Source organism: Heteronotia binoei, chromosome 7 (genome assembly GCF_032191835.1).
Source record: "Heteronotia binoei isolate CCM8104 ecotype False Entrance Well chromosome 7, APGP_CSIRO_Hbin_v1, whole genome shotgun sequence".
NCBI lineage: Eukaryota > Metazoa > Chordata > Lepidosauria > Squamata > Gekkonidae > Heteronotia > Heteronotia binoei.
This window is the reverse complement of record NC_083229.1, coordinates 109807982-109829022: the sequence shown is the minus strand read 5'-3', so window position 1 is coordinate 109829022 and position 21041 is coordinate 109807982. Positions and strand designations below refer to the sequence as shown.

Sequence of the window (21041 nt, the reverse complement as noted above, 5' to 3'; positions counted from 1 at the left end):
TTAATGTCCACTGTTTTATCCACTGAAAATGTAAGTAGTTATACATCCTGAAACTAATACACTTCATATACAAATAAAGGTTTATTAAAACCTGGATTCATATATTTTTAACAACATAAGAGTTTCATCCTCAGGACCACATAGTCCAACGAAGAAGCCTTAGAGCTTGGGCACAATACTGAGGGAAAGGTTAACAAGATTGGAATTAAATTCCTGGTGGCAGCATTACATATTTTAAGAGTTATGCATAAGTTCACTTCCTGACATTTTTCAGTAAGCTCCACCTCCTGCAGCAACCATGTTATGGTCAAGCCCACCACTCTATGTCAGAATTCCAAAGTCTTGAAAAGATGAGGGACTCCTGTTCTAGCCAACAATCTTTGAATGCTATTTATGATTATTTTATAGAAGTACTATTGATGAAGCTATTAAAACGTCTAGGCACGGTACAATGAGGCAATTACATAATGCACAGCTGCAACAATGAATACAGGAAACAAGTCATGGCAGGTAAGATCTTTTGAAGCTGGAAACTAAGACACGGAAAGAGGTGGATTACCTTTAAATCCTCCATGTTCTTCAACATTTCACTCAAGAACTTGTAATAGTCTCCTGATCTTGTCAGAAGCTCAATGTACCGAGACTGAATCTCTGCAGCCTATGGGAAAGGGGGGGAAAGGACAGACACCAAATGTAAGCCTAGTTTAAACATCATTTTTAGCCTTAATCAACAGGATTTTGAAAGATTTTATAATTAAGAATTTTTTCCCAAGAAAGGGGTCACAAATGTAACAATAGAGAAGGCAAGGTACCTCTTGCAGAATTAACCCAGAAGGAGACTGGACCAAGCTCCTCTTAATAGGAATGTTCAGTAACGTTTCCAGCCCTGAGCAATAGGCTGCGGCCTGGAGTTCATAATCCTGTAGAAGAAGAGGAAAGTACAATTCTGCATGAGCCGTTACTATTTTCTCCTGATCTCATTTTTCAGAAGCAAAGGCAGGCAATACTCTCCTTTAAAAGCCAGTAAAGTGTGTTCCCTAGACACAGTCTCCTTTTTCTCAGCTCAGATCAGAATCGGGCTGTTGGAACTGTTCTCTTCTTATGTTGGGGAAATTGGGGGTGGACCACCACCGAGGGGGGGAAGGCAGTTTGTGACCTGTCGGGATAGGGAGTTCATGGGGGAGGAAGGCGTCTTAGTTTGGCTTCCCCCCCCCTCTCCTGTTGGGAGGTTGGAATTTATTGTTATGGGTTTGAGGAAAGGAGGGCGGGTCCTAGGGTGGGAAAAGGTTTCCTGTCATATTCAAACTGCTTAGTCAATGAAAACAGGAAGAGAGCACTATACATCTGCTGTTTTGTTTTTGTTTTATCCCCATGTATATTTTGTGTTTGATCTGCCTTTGTGCATTTGTACTGAGCTAATAAAGAAAAAAAAGCCAGTAAAGTGGAGGGGAAAGCTGGTTACAAAGGACACAAAGAAAAAAAAGAGGTATGGTGGCATTGAGGAACAGCTGAAGAGAGCTACTTTATTCTTCACCTTACATGAAAATATTTAAGAAGCCAAAATATTTTAATGGCGGAAGACAGGCAAGGTCTCTCTGAGACCAGATTGATGACAAATAATGTTTCAGGACTATAGCCGTGTTGGTATGCAGTAGAACTGCTAGATTTCAGTCCAGTAGAACCTTAGAGTATAACAAGATTTCGGCGGAGGTGGGGGAGGAGGGAGAAGATAAGCCTTCAAAAGTCAAAGTATCTGATGAAAGGTGATTTGACTCTCAACAGATTATACCCCCAAAATCTCTTTGGTCTCTGAGATGTTACTAGACTCAAATATAAGTAAATGATGTGTCTCAAAGTTTCCCATTAGGAGAGCCCCACAGAAAAACAGTATATTTGGTAGATATGAACGACAGAGTGATTCAAACATATTTACTTGTAAGTTAAGACCCACTTCATATAAACAAATTTATTTTCCAGTAAATCTGCTCAAGATCGCAATCTGAATAGAAGGTGTATCAGAAGCGGGTTCAGAACCAAAACATTATAATATGATTTGAGGTGTGCATTTCCTTGACCTTGGCACAGCTTCAGAAGGGAGAACCGTTGGGTACATCTTTGTCAGCTGTATGAAATCCAGGCTTAAGTTTCTGTTTTCCCTTTCTAGTAAAGGTGGGCATGGCCAGCAACACAAGGCTTTTTGGCAAAAAGCACCGAGATCTTGGTCCTTGGCTCTTTGTGGCTCTCCTGTGACTCTGAATGAGCTGGCGCAGTGTATCCAGGACTACTGCAAGATGTAGTTGATTGCACTCCTTTTGTTGTTGTTTTAATTTTTTAAATTTTAAAATGTTTAAATATTATTTATTCAATTGCCTTTTTGTAAGCTGTTTTGGATCCCTACTGGAGAGGAAAGCACCATTAAAACACCTAAGTCAAGTCATAATTAAAAATGCCTTCCATACGCTCTTGCTTTGCTGAACTGTGATAAGCATTTACGCTTTTCCAAATGCACACTGAAGATTTTGAGCCAGCCAGATTGCCATATATAACTTTTCAGAAATACAGTGAACTTCAGTGGGAGATCATGTGTTACTGGCTTGACTGTGCAAGTTAAATAAACTTACTGTGTTGAAAAACAAGTATGGAAGACTAGGACAAGTTTAACCTGGGACAAAGCAAATCTTTCTGGATGAGCCTTGGAAGTTAAAATAAATTGTAAAAATAAATAACTATACCTTGATTGCTGCCGAGCACACCTCTGAATTCTTGACCACCTCTTCCACTTTGTCCCGTTTGCTTGTTATTTCACCATGTAAGGTCTGTCAAAAAAAGACAAAAGACACATGAATTCTATCAGTTCCAACAGTCTTGATGTCTACCAGCTCAGGAGAATAGCAAGCATCTATCAGCTTGTTCTATTGTGGACTACTAAATCTCATCTGCAGAGCTTGAATGAAAGACGTATGAGAAGCATGTACAAAATCATATGAACATATGAAGCTGCCTTCTACTGAATCAGACCCTTGGTCCATCAAAGTCAGTACTGTCTTCTCAGACTGGCAGCAGCTCTCCGGGGTCTCAAGCTGAGGTTTTTCACACCTGGACCCTTTTTTGGAGATGCCAGGGATTGAACCTGGGACCTTCTGCTTCCCAAGCAGATGCTCTACCACTGAGCCACTGTCCCTCCCCAGAGTCCTCAGAGTCATAAAATGACTTGGGGGGGTCAGAGTTTGCCATGACATCCAAAACCAAACTCTGGTTTCCATACTACAGTTTCTCGGTAAATCAGAACTAATGTGAAATGGGTTTCCCAGTTTAGTTTGGATGCAAAGCATGGTTGGCCGAAATCACCACTGGACAGATTTGGACAGCGCGCAAATTATGATATTTGTAAATCAGGGACAGGAAACTGGAGTATGCGAAGAGAAGAGTACAAAGCAGAGGAAAGAGTGTCAAAACCCAAGGCTCAAGGCCAGTGTTCAAGCCACAGTTTGGACATTACATCAAAACTGTACCAATGACATAGATGCTGCTTAAAGCCTAAATAAAAGGTGAGCTTAACTGAGCTTTGAAGTAGGTTTTATAACCATGCAATCCTAAACAGATTTACACCCCCTTCTACACCCATTGACTTCAATGGATTTAGCAAGGATGTAATTCTGGCGACCTTTTATCGCAAAAGTTTCTGGTAATGATGCAAGCCCTAGTGGATTACATCATGATATACTTTTGGCTTGTCAACTGATACTTTGATTTTGTATCCCTGTTTTCTATATATCTGTATATACTTTCGTTTTTTATTATTGTGCAATGATATATGTTCATGCTGCCTGTCTATGCTTAGCTTGAATTTTGAATACTGAACTTTGCATCTTGTAACTATCAAAAAAACTTTAATAAAGTATTCGAAAACTGAAAAAAAAAGATGTAATTCTGTTTAAGGTTACACTACCAGACTCCTAGCTTGTGCTCTTAACTACAACAGTGGCCTCAGAAGTGCCTCTACTGGGACTGTGACAAGACCTTGTCTGATTCCTGAGTCTTCACTGATTTCTGGTTTGGTCAGTAGAAACAATTTCACAGGAGTCAGTTCTCTTTGGAAAACATTTCCAATTTATTCAGGGCCGAACAATACCTTCTGTTCCTGCAGGTATCGCATGACCGTGCTGACATCTCCAAGCTTCATGGTTTCAATGGTGTCTTGCCGGCGCCTTGCATCACAGATCCATTTATTGAGAGCTTGGTAAAGATCTCGATAGGTTCTCAGCTGTTTCACCTGTTTTTCCAAATCCCAAGTTCTGCAAAGCATGCAAAACCCCCCAAAAAAGTATGAACACATGAAACTGCATTATGCTGAGTCATATCATATTTAGCCTAGAGGCTCTCCAAGATACAAGGAAGAGGCCTTTCCCATCCCTGCTACTGAAATCCCAGGGACTGAGTTCTTGGCCCACACCCAGACCCCTCCTCTAAACCAAGGGTAGCCAAATCGTGGCTTGAGAGTCACATGTGGCCCTTTCACACACACCATGCGGCTCTCAAAGCCCCCCTCACCCCATCAGCCAGCTGGGAGAAGGCATTTCTTCCTTTAAATCACTTCTCCAAGCCAAGCCAGCTGGCGGCTTAGAGAATGCATTTAAAATTGTTTTCTTTCCATCTCTCTCTTCCTCCTGCCTCCTCATTTATTTTCCTCCCTCCCTCACAGCTCTCAAACATCTGATGTTTATTCTATGTGGCTCTTATGTTAAGCAAGTTTGGCCACCCCTGCTCTAAATAAAACAATATTCCTCTTGCAACTAGCCTTCACCTCTCCACTTAGCATACAAGTTCCACAACATGCAACAATTACTCCAAAATTGCAAAGTATTTTCACGAATGCATGGTCTTTGTCAGTTTTAAGAATCAGCTTCATTCTCTATCTCTAAATTTACAGGAAGTACTTGAAGGCATGCCATTAAAAATCCAGCCTTAGGATCACAAGGCAAAAACTCAAAACTCACCTTGGGAACCATTCAGAGGGAATTCTGTGGGACCAAATTTGTAGCAGAAATTTACACTGCATTCCTTGGCAGAGTTACACCCAAGTTCCCTGAAATCAATCTGCTTAAAACAGTGCAACTCTGCTTTGGAACGCTCTGCTCAATTTCAAACTTTTGATTCGAAACAGCTTCAAAAGTCACTTCCTCATAAATCCTGGTCTGCTCATTGGCTAGTCAGGCAACAAAAAAAGCATGCAATCAGGCAACTAAAGCTCTAGTAGAAACGCCACTGATGGTGGGAGAAGACTGAGGACAACCTTTAGAAAACACAGACCAACCTATCGTCCATCTGTTTCTCCACCCTTTGCCAACGGTCTGTCAGCTGGCCAACTTTTTCGCTGTACTTCCCAAGATCCAAGTCGTAGAGTGCATATGCCTGGGAAGACTGAGAGTGAATCTGCAGGACCTTCTGCAGCTCCGTTTCCAAAGTGCCAAGCAATGTTTTTTTCAAACTAAGGTCTGCTTTCATTTTCTGGAAACAAACAACAACAAATACAGTTTTAAAAAAATTAAACCAGCTTTTGGGAATCTGCAGACAGTAACAACACAGAGGGTGGTCTATATTGCACACAATCAAGTCTATTTATACAGCACATTTACAAAAAAACAAACAGGATTTTTTTTCCACACAAGAAACCAAATTTACTCCTTAACATTTCTTAATTTGCGTTATGGACCAATTTACATGATGAATAGAAACTTTATGGTTTCCTTGACAACATTTTATACTCAAAAGCCATGTCTGCAAATTACTGATACAGTTGCTAATTTAAGAAAAACTAATACAAAAATTAAACAGATAATAAAAACAATGTAAATGTTAAATGGGTGACGAAATCATGGCTTAATCCCGGATTGATTTTATTTATTTTAGGTTCACTCTCACTTTCAGGTTAGCCCGGTATGCTTCCACTTTGTCAGGATCCAATGAAAGGGTGTCCTCCTCTGTCAGCCTGACTTCAAACACGCGGATCATGTCTTCTGTCTGGAGAATGCTCTGGAGCAATGATTTCAGTGCCCTTAAACTGCAGCAAACGGTTCCATTTTAAATTACAAGCAGTTTATAATCCATCATAGTTTTATCAGTTAAAGGAATCAAAAAAGCTATCATATATACAAAATTCAAGCATGAGGGGGGGAAAGCCTAAATTAGTTCACTTTTCCCAGAGCCCCCAGTAGAAGGAAGGCAGCAAATTACTATATGTCATCTCAGCAATATTTTTTTCCATAACTCATGAGACTATGGGCTTTTCCACACTCATTTTTCTCACTTCTACGTTCCTGTTCTTTTTTGGGAGAGGGGGAGGTTCGGCATATGTTTTGCTCCTTCTAGTGCTCAATTTGATATTACATTTACGCAGGGCTTTTTTTTTTTTAAAGCAGGAACGCACAGGAACCCAGTTCTGGCTGGCTTGGTGTCAGGAGGTTTGGTCTAACATGCAAATGAGTCCTTGCTACGTTTTTTCTACCAAAAAAGCCCTGCATTTATGTCCAGTGTATTTTCCTGCACATTAAAACACAAATTTTTATGCCAGATATAAACCAGTGTAACATCAAATCAACCACAAAAGGAAGCAAAACATACTCCAAACAGAAATAAAGACCTCAAAGACACAGTAATGTTTATGGAAAACTAGGGACGGTCTACATAAATGATAGTTTTCTGTATGGCTTATTTTGTTAAAGAAAAAACGGATTTCCTTTGTTTAGAGCTTGGGGGTTCTTAGTACAGACCAGTGATCCCCAACTATTTGCAGCCTAGGAGCACCTCTGGAATTCTGAGACAGGGTGGGGGGAGCAACCCCCAAAATGGCCACCACAGGAGGAGACAAGCACAAAATGTCAGGACATTTTTCTTCTTCTTTAAAAAAAGAATATATAGTTATAATTTAAAAATACAACCAGTTTATAATCTATAAATAATAATAATCAAGTCGGAAGTGGGCTAAAACATTGAGTGAAGGATGCGATTGTCTAGATTAGCTCAACAATGAGATGGTTTGATCTTTCTCCAAAAATGGAAGCCATTTTTCTAGGTAGGAAGTAGGACTGCTTTCTGATTCATTAATATTTTCAGCAATTTTATCAAATATAAAATAGTCCCAGACTTTTATAAACCATTGATTGAAAAAAAAAAAAAACCAACGTCAGGGCATGAGGTTTTGCATAACTGAAAAAGTAACTCATCGACATTTCAGGCAGAAACTGTTTGACGGGATGCCTTTTAAAAGGAACATACTGTTTAAAAACATTTCTTGCTTACATTTAGTTATGCAGCTAAGAAGACCCTTGTGCTGTGGTAGCAGCTGTTCCCAAAGCAACCATTTTTTAAAAAACTGCACAGCCAATCAGATCTTCAACAGCCAATCAGAAGCTCTGGTTGGCAAAAGTGCCATCTGGCTCCACCCACTTTCTAAAAACACTTGGTGGCCACCAGGAAAAATGTCACAGAGCACCATATGTCCAGGGGCATGTTGGGGACACCCAGGGGTCGTTTTGTAGGGGAAAAGGTGGTGGAGCTCATCCAGGGATTGTTATGCAGCTGCGCCTACTATTCAATGGACAAGATAGGAAGGAGGAGGTGGAACTGTCAGAAAGATTCAGGAGCTGCGCTCCTGTGAGCTCCCACTGAATCTAAGGCCTGGGGATACCTAGCATAGACTACATAGTTCCGGATATTTTCCACTTGTAAATTTCTTGACAATATTATCAATAATTTTTTTTATTACTGAAGCAAATTTCTGCAATACGAATTGCTACAGATGCCACTTTTCTTACCTGTCCAAATAACCAGCGGAGACCCCATTAATATTTTCAAGTTTCTGAAACAAAGCACTGATTTCTGATTGCAAATAGATGTATTTTTCAGTGCCTCTAAAGTTAGGAAGGTAATCCTTTTGCCGGTTAAGGGCATCAGCCAAGGACTGGGACTCATTCTGTATGCCCTAAGAAAAGAAAGACAGATACTCAGTAACTGTGATACATTATGATCAGATGAATAATCTGCCACTGAAAACTTTGTTGATGAACTTATAAACTACTTTTCCTGATCATTTGCTTTGCTTCCCTGGGGGTAAAGGGGCACCACCCTTGTTCCTCCAGGGATGCTCTCAGAGGGCTATCAGGAAAGAGGAGTCTTCCTGACGAGACCTGAATCATGGGGTCTCCCAGGGTTCGATCCTCTCTCAGATGTTTTTAAACATATACAGGGGTGGAATTTTAGCAGGAGCTCCTTTATATATTAGGCCACACACCCCTGATGTAGCCAATCCTTCAAGAGCTTACAAAAAAGAGACTTGTACCCTGCTAGAATTCCACTCCTGAATATATATATGCACCCTCTTGCTGAGATTGTTAGGAGTTGGGTGCCATCAATATGCTGATGTCTCTCAGCTCTTCCTCCTGTTAGAAAAACATCAGGGCTCTTGGCACTATCCCAATGCCTGGATGCAGTAGTCCAATGGTTAAGGTGAGCTGGGAAAGACTGAAATGCTAGCTGGAGGTTCACTCCTAAGACTCGATGGTGTCCAGCTGACAGCAGGTCTGTAAAATGTGTGAGCTGGAGGCTAAAAAACTGAGCTAGCTCACACTAACTCAGCTCAGAGGGAACACTGCATACAACATAACACATAAACAGTGTCCAGTTTTTTCAACAGGAGGGAGGGGGACAATTAAACATCAATCAACAGCATAAAAATTTCTACTATAGTTAAAACCAGATAGGAACAACAACAGAAATACAGACTGTGAACAAATTTAGTGACAGAAATATGAAGGTTTTCCCCCATCAAGAGACTGTCTGCAAAGACGGAGCCAACACAGCCCCACAATTCCAAACCCCTTGGACATCTGCAGAGAAGGACCTACTATGTGTAGGGTTGCCAGCTCTTGGAAGGCACAAGCAGGGGTGGAATTCTAGCAGGAGCTCCTTTGCATACACACCCCTCCAGATGTAGCCAATCCTCCAAGAGCTTACAAAAAACAGCCTTCTAAGCTCTTGGAGGATTGGCTACATCAGGGGTGTGTGGCCTAATATGCAAAGGAGCTCCTGCTAGAATTCCATCCCTGGGTACAAGTATGGCAATGGGTGGTCCCTGGCCCAGATCCCACCCAGGATTAAGATCAGATTAGTGGAGCTCAGTGAGATCACAGGGGCACAGACTGTGTGTTTAGGAACAGAGATGAGATGTTAAAAAACAGAGCCAATAGAAAAATCATCTAAAATGCACAGCTCACTCACTCTGGTGGAGAACATACCAGGCAGGAAAGGGGAGCAGAAAGAGGCAGCCAAAGATGGTTTCAGTGTTCAGATAAGCTACTTTTGAGGTACAGAAAAGCTTGGGCTGAAAATGGAAGTTCAAGCTGGCTGCAAGTCTAATGCTGCAAAGGTCTTAATGGCAAAGCACAGTAATTTCCTTTGCCAAAGACTTCAAAAGCAGTCTATCCCTATTCTCACCAATATTTGGAGAGCGAAAAATAACCACCCTCATGTGGCAACTGACCAGAAGGAGAAAACCCCAGTCACACTAGTAGAAAACTGGGCAGTTGGCAAACCCAGTTGGCTTGACTGAGAGATGAACCCTTAATCAGGGTATCTTCTGAACTTAATTTAGGAAAAGGTTATTGATGCATTTATCAGCCGCCCTGAGCCTGCTTCGGCGGGGAGGGCGGGATATAAATAAAAAGTATTATTATTATTATTATTATAAACAGAGCTGAGGCTATTTAAGGCCCTAAAAGCTGAAGCCAGCACTTTAAACTGGCTCCAAAACGTACAAGAAGTCAGTGCTCTTGTTTTACTCTTTCAATATGATGGGATGGAGTCCACAAAATTACATATGCAGAACGGTCCTTGTACAAGAGGAACTGCTATAATTACTTCTTGCTGTCAGCTTGCATTAAACGAAAGCAGCCATATCCCTCCTATATTTTCCGCTTACACATTTCTATAAATTCTATCCACTTGGTTAGGGATGCTCTAGGCTGATCCTGCACTGAGAGGGGGTTTGGACCAGATGGCCTGTAGGGCCCCTTCCAACTCTGTGATTCTACACAAATCACAGTGCAGGGTAATTTTAATCACACATTTAAAAAAAAAAAATCAAAGAAGATCATGCAAACCACCTTTACTCCATTGCTCTTTATGTATATTATTTCATGCAGAATTATATTAATGTACTCGGTGTTGCTGTAGTTCTTGTGCTATTGCTTCTATCAAGTACATTTTCCTGCATGCAATGCTGGATCCAACCCATATTGTTTCTCCCTACCAACACCTATGTAGGGCAGAATGAGGAAGAGAGAGAGGGAGAGAGAGGGGGAGAGAGGGAGGATAGATAAAATAGATAAGATTAGATAGATAAGATTAGATATGTATATGTATATATGAAGCTGCCTTATACTGAATCAGACCCTGGGTCCATCAAAGTCAGTATTGTCTTCTCAGACTGGCAGCGGCTCTCCATGGTCTCAAGCTGAGGTTTTTCACACCTATTTGCCTGGACCCTTCTTAGTTGGAGATGCCAGGGATTGAACCTGGGACCTTTTGCTTACCAAGCAGATGCTCTACCACTGAGCCACCATCCCTCCCCTTGACAGCAGAGCTGCATGGGATTGTACTGGCCTGCATCTGCCTCCAAAGATGAGCGCAACTGCATTCTTGGAGTGGGGAGTCTTTGCATGGAAAACCATACCGTATCATTGCTGACCCTTTCTTCTAAAAATCAGCTGAAACTAATGTCTCCCAAGAGGAAAAAGATTAACCTTGTCTCTCTTAAACCATGTTGTTTGTCCTTAAAGCCACCAAGCAAAGGGATAGCTGCCAGTTGTTTTAATAGTTACTGTGATGCAGGAATGCCACCTGTGGTAACTTTCATGCAATTCTAATTCATTGTTCAGTACCATGAGCGATACTTAATTTGGCCAATTAGAGACATGGAGGGAGGTTCAAAAGGATTTTGATTTTCATAGTTGATCCAGATCAGGGGTGGCCAGACTTGCTTAACGTAAGAACCACATGGAATAAACGTCAGATGTCTGAGAGCCACAAGACCTGACCATCAGATGTTTGAGGGAGGGAGGGAAGCAAATAGATGGGGGTGGGACTTTTAACTTTGAATGCATTCTCCAAGCTGCCGGCTGACTTGGCTTGGAAGTGTGATTTAATGTCTGCTCCAAGCCAGCCAAACAGGGCAGTGGGGACTTTGAGAGCCACACAATGTGTGTGAAAAAGGCACATGTTGCTCCCAAGCCACAGTTGGGCCACCCCTGATCTAGATTAGTGATCAGCAAGATAGTGTCCAATTTCCCACTGCCCACTTATTTCTTGCCCCAAACGCCTCTTCCCCAAAGCAAAAACCAGTCCTGGCTTTCTTTACCTCAATGGAGAAGGAAGCATCCATTTGCAAGTAGCTGCCCTCACCATAGGGGGACACTTGGCTTGGGACTTCCCAACCTTTTAAAACCATCCCCCATGGCAGCCATTTTGTGATTAGTCCCGCCTTCCATAGTAGCCATTTTGTGATGGCGTTAACTGCTCTTTTTCAAAATTCCACGGACTCATCAAGGGTGGGGGTCCCCCCTCATCTAGACTCATAGACATCACATTATGCCTGTTGACTGCAAAACTGGTATACCTCTAATTCACTGATTCTGACTGACAAATTGTGAGAAGCCCCTTGATCCAGCTGAAGTGCGGTCCTCTGCACTGTCCGAACCTCACAGTTTTCTATTTGCCGCCGAAGCTTCTGGAGTTCCATGAGCAGCCAGGCTTCCTGGTCCCGGGTCCTATCACGCAGATGACCTTCATCGACACGAGTGACTTCAGTGACAACTGGAAAAAAATATATTAAAAGATAATGAATGGGTTAACTAGCTTCCAGGTTTGTGTGGTTCATCCCCATGAACAGGAGAGAAGGAGGACATTGTGGTCAACAATGAACTTTTGGGACCAAACTAGGAACAACTGGCACACTTGGTGAATGTGGTAAAAGAAGTCTTTCTTCATCTCACCTTCCCTCCCACCTGGCAAGCAAAATGCAGTGAAAGGGGTTGGGTTGGCCTCTGCCATGCTCTGAGTCATGAAAAAGCAGGTACTACAAGCATCTTATTTCTTGCAGAAGCACCAAGTACTGGATGGATGGAAAAAGATAGATTAGATAGGACAGACAGAATGGATAGATTGGACGGTATAGATAGGACAGAATAGAGAGATTGGATAGAAAGGATAGGAGAGAGATATCTATGCAGGGGTCATTTTGTAGAAATAGAGGTACTGGAGCTCATTAGCATAACTCATTTGCGTAACTCATTTGCATATGCCACACACCCCTGACATTAATGGAAGGTGTATTAAATTATATCAGCTCAGCATCCACCTTAAAATGCTTCTTGAATTATAATTGTCATAATAAAACCTTACTCCCAACATACTTTTAAAATTACTTTCTCCTATGTGGCCACAGTGGCATGATGAAGATTTCCATTTGTCTGCTTGATGTTTTGGTTATTTTCCCATTTTTTGTGGGGGAAAAATATTAGAAAGTTTGTCAAATCTTAGAGCTCAGCAAAATTCTCACAGGGGGTTTGAACAATGGAGCCCAGAAGCAAGGTTTTTGGGGGTTTTTTTTTGGGGGGGGGTTAAGAAAGAAAGAGCACAATAAAATTTAGAGGTTCTGGAGCTCTGCTCCTGTGAGCTCCTGCCCAAAATTAGGCCTGGATAGAAGACAGATAGATAGATGACAGACAGATAGACAGAGTGGCCAGCTCAATCTATGATCCACCAAACCTAAGTTAGCCTAACGCAGACTGCCAGGCATATGTTCCAATATTTGGCTTTATGGTCACACAAGGTGAGTTCCTGCAACATAAAGCACCAACAACAGCTCATTTACTAGCATCCCCAAAGGGAGGGGGGGAGGACCCAACCTTGTTGAGTTGGTGTTGGTGGATGAGGATGGCTTGGCAACTGGATGACCAGGGTTTGGTAGTGCTTCTGGGCATTGCTGAACTGGGACTGAATGCTCCGCTTTTCATCATCCCCAAACATCTCCGAGCCTTGGCTGTGCCTGAGGAACTCTTGGTAATGGAGCTCCAAGTCACTTATCACCCTTTGATAATCTTCTCTGCGCATGGTCTTCAGCTGAAACAAATAGGGAGAAACAATTTTTAAGAAAGAAAAAGAAGACTGCAGATTTATACCCCGCCCTTCTCTCCGAAACAGAGACTCAGAGCGGCTTACAATCTCCTATATCTTCTCCCCCCACAACAGACACCCTGTGAGATGGGTGGGACTGAGAGGACTTTCACAGCAGCTGCCCTTTCAAGGACAACTCCTGCGATAGCTATGGCTAACCCAAGGCCATTCCAGCAGGTGCAGGTGGATGAGTGGGGAATCAAACCTGGTTCTCCCAGATAAGAGTCCATGCTCTTAACCACTACACCAACCAAGATGGGCTGACAACCATCTGTTAAGTAGGGGGAAAGTTTGTGAACAGTCTTACTAGTCCACACAAAATCCAAAAACGAAATCCATGTAACACTTTTCATAAGGACCAGTAAAATCAACACAAAACATTGTGCAGACTTTGGACTTCACAAGCTTGATGAAGACTTCTGATGAGCTTAGAGGCTTTCCCAATGTTATGTGTTGACTTGGTGGCCCTAGTAAAAGGCATCACATGGATTTTGTTCTTGTTTTTGAACCATCAGCTAGCCAGGCAATATAATCCTTCAAATGAGCAATGTAATACTGGCAGTAATAAATCTGGAAAGCAGATTTGCATTTCTTTTGGTAAGACTTAAAAGTGATAAATGGGTTAACCAAGGAGCTTTATGTCAGTGTGAAGAATCTAAGGTCACAAACTGGAATGTGCAGATAAGGTCAATAGGGAAAGCCTGTATCGGTTAAAATAGAGTCGCCTGCGAAATCATGTTATCAGTATGTAAAGCCTTTGAGACGAGACAGGCAACCTCTGCAAAGTCTGGAATGTATACACCTAATTCTTGTTATATGTGTGTTTGTGATGCAGATAACAAACGCACTCATTTGCAAGAAGCATGGCTGTGTAGTTCACTAGATATGCATCCTACGTGCCTTTAATTTGCTATTCCCCACTAAGTGGTGAATCACTCAGATTCACATAGTAAAACCCTGATGCCACTCTGGTTTGTTTTCTTTTTAAACAGTTTTGATGCAGATCCTCATGTTTAGTAAGAAAAGCAGTGGGAACAGAAAGGGGTGTTTAACCTTTTCCCTTATACTGTCTGTCTGATGGGTCTCATTGTTCAAATATGACTACCCAGAAAAAATTATAGAACTACATGTTCTATATAGTTCTAGAGTGCCTGTTATGGGGGAACCAGACACTGGCTATTTTCCTTTGGCTAACTTTAACATGTATGTCCTAAGTCACATGCACAGCTTGATCTTACACATGTTTATTCTGAAGCAAGTCCCACTCAGTTCAATGAGATTTACTTCCAAGCAAGGCTTTTTTTGGTAGCAGGAACTCCTTTGCATATTAGGCCACACAACCCTGATGTAGCCAATCCTCCTGGAACTTACAGTAGGCCCTGTAAGAAGAGCCCTGTAAGCTCTTGGAGGCTTAGCTATACCAAGGGTGTGTGGCCTAATGCGCAAAAGAGTTCCTGCTACAGAAAAAAAGCCCTGCTTCCTAGTATTCTGGATTACGTTTCCACTAACAAATGCAGGTATGTTGCCACTGTCAAATTAAAATGGACAGGCCTAGAAGTGGATTTTAACTATGTGGTACATCTAGAGAAGCAACCTAAAAGACCTCAGAGGTGCATGATCTCATAATTCCTTCACTCTCCTTCTTTTCTATATTGTGTACTCACTTTACAGAGTGTATTGCAGGATTGTAAACTTATCCAGTCAGACTGGTTTTCCCAGAACACTAATCCTGCTCTTGTTCATGTTTCAGTCTGTGTTTAAATAGCTCATGAGGTTTTCCAGATAATAATAATGTAAAAAGCTTGAATTGCAAAGTCCATAATCTATTAGGTACATATATGAAAGATCATTTAATCTGAATCAATTATAACATCAACCTATGCAGTTTTACTCAAGCCTAATCCCCCTGCTTTCAGTGAATTTAGATAGGAATATGTCTGTATAGGACTATACCGCAACTCTCTTTAACTATTCTGTTGTGATAATCAGGGCTTCTTTTGTAGCAGGAACTCCTTTGCATATTAGGCCACACACCCCTGATGGAGCCACCCCTGATGGAGCTTACAGTAGGCCCTGTACAAAAGCCCTGTAAGCTCTTGGAGGATTGGCTACATCAGGGGGTGTGGTCTAATAAGCAAAAAAGCCCTGGTTGATAATGATACTTACAGATGGATAGCCACTTTAGTCCACAGCAGCAAACGGAACAGAAGTCCAATGGCACCATAAAGACTAACAAGGCTTATTCCAACATTTAAGTTTCTGTGGAGTCAGAATTCACTTCACCAGATGCATGGAGAGATATATCTTCACATATGAATTATAGCTGCTATGGACAAATATTCCAGGCATCTGATAAAGCAAGATCTGACTCATGAACATTTAAATCTATGATACATTCTGACAGCCTTTAAGGTGCCACTGGATTCTTGTTTTATTCTAGATGATAATCTAGTGATAAAGGGAGAGCTTTCCCCAAATTTCTACTGCATGCCTATGGAGAAATAGAGAATTCTAAATAGCATGAGCAACTGTGCTATATAGGAAACCAGGGGTGGTACCTAGCCTGGAGTATTATGCGATGGAAATCAAGGGTGTGATTTTTTTTAATGCAGTTCAGTAGCCAGATGATTCTGCCAGGTAGGCCTCTTGCTCCTTTCAGAGCTCAGGTGTGACTCCCATCAAAGCAGTGCAGTAATTACAAGAAGCCATTAAAGGCTCAGGAACCTTGCCCAGAAAGGAAGCTGAGAACTGCAAGTTTGCATACGAATGGAGAAGTAAGAAACCCTTGTTCCTGCTTACTCCAACAACAGAAGCTGGGGAAATGCTCACCTTAGCAATAGTCATGGCCTTGATCTTTTCAATGTCAATCATACAGTAATGCCAGGACACCAGGCTCTTCATGTTGATGTACAGCTGATTCCAGAGAGCCATAATAGCATCGTAGTACTGCTCAATCCTAAGGAGCAATGAATGATTATTTAGGTGGAAAAAAACACGCATGTTTCCTGTTTGATAAACAAAATTTGTTGAATAGACTACTGTAACCTTGAAGAAATCAGATTATTCCAAAGGAAATTAACTCTGGGCTATTTTTCTTAGTACGAAACATTCATAAGGAATAGCTTGCTCCCCAAACAGGAATTCCAAACTCGGTAGGGAGAAAGGCTGAAACGTGCCTTGGAAAAAATTTAAGCCAAAATATATTCACCACAGTAGTTCTTTAAGTCACACCATGCATTAAAAATATAGAAAATATACAAAAATCCTGAGAAATACCCAGTTTCTTGATAACTTTAAGTGATGAGGGTATCCTTTGGTTCATTGGGGCAACAGTTAATTTTAAAAAATCCCAGTGGTCATTTGGAAAAGAAGTAAGTTTCTAGAAATCAGGAATTTGGAGGGATCCTGGAAGCATACCTGCAGCATCTGCTCCAAGTCAACATTTCCCACCCAAACACAAAACCATCGTTTGCTCAGGTTTTGACAAGAATAACATGGTGGGATGCAGTGCCTGTTGCGGATCTAATAACCACTTCGTATTAATCATTGAAGATTGCAAGTGCACTTTTTTGGGATCAAACAAAGGTGGCCAGCTACAAAAGGAGGGCCTGAGTCAAAGAACTCATGTTTGCTTCAAGGAAGGCAGTTTCAGGGCCATGCTGCAAACTCACTTGGTTGCCAGATCCACAGCAAAGGGATTAGGGGGAGGGATGATGAGACTGACAGAAGGCACCAGCATATCCACTCCTCCCGGTCCAGTCACATGCCATTTGCTGCGTTCGCTGTTATCTTTTAAAATGCATTCATCTCCTTTCCTCATTGTTTTCTGCAGGGAAAGCGGGAAAGAACACTGTACTATGCAGGCACATGCCAGCTAGAACATGCATCAATATTTTAAAAACAGAATGGACTAAAGGAACAATGCTTTAATATTCCTCCGATGGCTAACGCTGACAACTCACTGCACACAGAAAAATCTATCAGGCATCATGACTAAACCAGTATCCTCCATTCAACCATGAGATTCTGAAGTGGTACAATCCTGGAAGGGCTATGCCATGTAAGTTTCAAATGTAGTACCGGATGTAATTTTGGAAGCACTGTAATGACTCCTTATGTAAGCGGGGTCTTAGCTGCTACAGTTAAGCCATACAAGGGATAGTAGCTATTTTAAACTGAATTTAGCTGAACACTGTAAATGCAGGTTTTTCAAATGCTGCAGCCTGGCTCCAGTCAATAGGATTGATCTAGAAATCGTAATAAGCAGGGCTTTCTTCGTAGCAGAAACTCCTTTGCATATTAGGTCATACACCCCTGATGTAGCCAATCCTCCAAGAGCATGCAGGGCTCTTATTACAGGGCCTACTGTAAGCTCTTGGAGGATTGGCTACATCAAGGCGGTGTTGCCTAATAAGCAAAAGAGTTCCTGCTACAAAAAAAGCTCTGGCAATAAGTACAATCCATGACTAGCAAACTATATGAGTGGTTCGACATGAAGCTCCACCAACTATTTCCCCAGGGAACTGCTGCAACCCAAGGATAAGCACTCCGATCCCACAGCGCTCCTAACAGGCACCAATGAATCACAATGTCACCTCTTACCAGATCTTGTTTGTAGTCACACAAGGCCTTGAGAATGATGGGTTTGTTACTCCTGTAGTCGGGGTTCCTCGGCTTCAGCTGCACTATCTTCTTAGACTTATTCACTAAATTTTGAACCTGCCTCTTGTATTCCAGAATCTTCTCTCGCTCATTCTGGAAAGACAGTTAATGTTCGTTTTGAAATTTTATTAAAACAAGAGCACTACTGACCCACAGAGTTGTATTTTCGATGGGCCAAATCCAATATTTCAAGAAATTATATGCAAATCTTTGAATGGACTTTGGTGGTGATATCCAATAAAATACAGTAGAAAGCAGAACATTACAGACCTGGGTTTAAACCTTAGCTTTAGCCACAAAATTGAAAAACTGATTGCCCTGGGTAACAATGAGATGAGACAAGACAGTTTTAAAAATGAACCTGGAGTTCCTGAAATGAGTGCTTGACAACTATGAAAAATACTATGACTCCAAATACATATTATAGTACAAAGTAAATATACTTTTGGAAAGCAGTAGGTGCTTATCTTTATCATATCAGTACACTGCAGGAAAGCTAGGAAGTTACAGTCTTTCTCATCAGGGCTTTTTTTGTAGCAGGAACTCCTTTGCATATTAAGCCACACACCCCAATGTAGCCAATCCTCCAAGAGCTTACAGGGCTTTTCTTACAGGGCCTACTGTAAGCTCTTTGAGGACTGGATGTATCAGGGGGGTGAGGCCTAATATGTGATGGAGTTCCTGCTACAAAAAAAGCCCTGTCCCACATCTATATTTCCCTATTTCACCCAACCTCTCGCATCTTCCCAACACCCTTTTTGTGAATGAATTTTCAGGAAACTATACTATGAAGTAAGCATGCTCAAAACAACTACTATGAGCTTAGAAGGTCACAGACACACATGACACCTTTCAATAAAAACAGTTCACCCATTCCTACATAAGGTGTTGAGTAATGAGAAACAGAATAATGCGTGTGAATCAACTCAAACCCATTAAAGCTGATGGAATCTCAAATAATAGTGTCCATAATACCTCTAACTCTTTGATCTGCTCCAGAATAACTTGCAAGGACATGTTTTTATCACAGATGTACTTCTTCCTGATGGTATCCTGTAAATTCTTCAAGTAGCTCTCTGTAGATTGGGCTTCCTCAAAAAACTATACCAAAAGAAAGGGGGGGGGGAGTGATCGCCATTACATGACAGCTTTAAAACTGCAGTGTGTATTTTTATAACAATGATGACATGGGTTGGTTCCAAACATGCTTTTCAGCTTACCAGACTTTTTTGTTCACAAAAGGAGTCTTTCTCTTACAGATGTAAACCTCTGTCAGTGAAAGACTGGACTGGAAGAAGTCTTTCAACAAAAGATTCCCCATTTAGCTCACAGATGGCTCTAACATCACATTGTCACTCACAGCTCAAAATCTCAGATTTATGGCATGCAAAGACAAGCTATCCTGAGCAAATAACATTTACACTGGACCAATATAGATGAATATGAAATGTAGCACCTTCACCTATTAATACAATTCACTTTTGAGCACGGATTTATGAAGAATGAGTAAAAGGAACCAACGGAAAATAACCCAGAAGACCTGAGTCTAACTCTAGATGCTTTATTATCAGGCGTCCCTTACTTTAAAAGAAAAACTCACCATCTATAATCTTTTACTTTAAAATAGGCAAGAAAATGAGACCTTGCGTGTGCCCTAATATTTCTTTATTCAATTATACAAACAAACAACTACACAGTTAAAACAATGAATCAAGTTGGAATGCAACATCCATTGCCAAGGTTCATCAAAACACACCTGAAAGTATGCTGCATTCTCCTTGAGATGGACATCAATACACTTGGTGATCTGGAGAATCCAGCTCCACTGAGTCTGCAGTGTATCCATGTAGGCCTAAAAATTAAAGATAAAACATACATATCACAATTAATCCTCGGGACTGGCAGCACCCATTTTAATTACATCAAGACCAAAGCACATAAGCAAAAGGCTATATCATCTCATGACCAGTTGTCTCTGACCTGTCCTTCCCCGTCCTTCCAAATATAGGAAGCGGTAGTTGAGTTTGGGAGGCATCCAATGAAGTTGAAGGGCAACAGATTCAGGACAGACAAAAGGAAATACTTCTTTACTCAATTACTAACTAAACTGTAGAATTCACTGCTAGTGGATGTAGAGATGGCCAAAAGCACAGAAAGATTTAAAAGAAGGTTGGACAGATTCATGGGTCAAGGGAAACACCAAATTAACAGGAAGCAAACCTTTGAAACCATGTGCTAGCAGGCAACGTCATGGGAAAGCCTTGGCTTTTATGCTCTGTTTGCTGGCCCTCTGGAATAACTGGCTGGTTACTGTGGGAGACAGGATGCTGGACTTCCCTCGTTGGTGGAACCACCTTCCAGAGATGGTGCGAGCCCTGCGGGACCTGAACCAATTCCGCAGGGCTTGCAAAACATTTCTTTTCCAGCTTGCCTTCGAGATGGAACCCGATTAATCTGACGTATGCACATCTAGCCATCTTATGGATATTATGATCACAGTATTTTAGCACCCATTTTATATATTTTATCTATTTTAAATTAATTTATTATACAACTGATATATTAAAATTGTTTACATTGTTTTATATGAATCATGGGATTTCCATGTCTGTTAGCCGCCCTGAGCCCGCTTCGGCGGGGGAGGGCGGGATATAAAAATAAAGTTATTATTATTATTATTATTATTATTAATTATTATTATTATTATTATTACTAGATGGCTCACTGGTCCGATCCAGCTGGTGTCTTCTTATGTTTTTATGCTGGCCAGTCACCGAAGGAAGAACCTAGCTCAGCATCTGAATTCAAGGAGGGCCACCACTACAAAGAGGGTTTTGTCACCCACATGATGAGTGACTAATGCACTGCCTCAAAGGGAGGCCCCAGTGACTTTTATAAATAGGATCTTGATCAGCAAGTGCAGTCTCTGGCAATGCTGAAGTTTCCTAGATCAGCAGAACTTCCCTTACAGTGGACTCTGTCTAACCAGAACATTGAAAGCCTAAAACGCACCTCAATTTTATCCGAAGCAGGATGCTGACTGAGCACCAGTTGGTCACATTCTTGCTTTAGCTTGTTGAGTTCCTTTTCCTTGACTTCCAGTTGGCTCATGCGTTTCTGCAGATGAAAACTCAGCATTAAACACAACT

At 41.4% G+C, this 21041-nt stretch overlaps 1 protein-coding gene across 3 annotated transcripts in view; it reads right to left on the bottom strand.

Moving 5' to 3' along the window:
- Positions 1-21041, bottom strand: part of DSP (desmoplakin) — a 63311-nt gene that overhangs the window by 10731 nt on the left and 31539 nt on the right. For all 3 annotated transcript variants that reach the window (XM_060244201.1, XM_060244202.1, XM_060244203.1), the window contains exons 8-22: positions 20905-21009; positions 19649-19744; positions 18868-18993; positions 17833-17985; positions 16902-17056; positions 16060-16186; positions 12963-13176; positions 11672-11868; positions 7815-7981; positions 5923-6061; positions 5315-5508; positions 4133-4295; positions 2733-2816; positions 813-920; positions 560-658 (exon numbers count right to left, since the gene is read on the bottom strand). In XM_060244201.1, the coding sequence (XP_060100184.1) occupies positions 560-658; positions 813-920; positions 2733-2816; positions 4133-4295; positions 5315-5508; positions 5923-6061; positions 7815-7981; positions 11672-11868; positions 12963-13176; positions 16060-16186; positions 16902-17056; positions 17833-17985; positions 18868-18993; positions 19649-19744; positions 20905-21009 (2127 nt within the window). The remainder of the gene's footprint in view (positions 1-559; positions 659-812; positions 921-2732; positions 2817-4132; positions 4296-5314; positions 5509-5922; positions 6062-7814; positions 7982-11671; positions 11869-12962; positions 13177-16059; positions 16187-16901; positions 17057-17832; positions 17986-18867; positions 18994-19648; positions 19745-20904; positions 21010-21041) is intronic.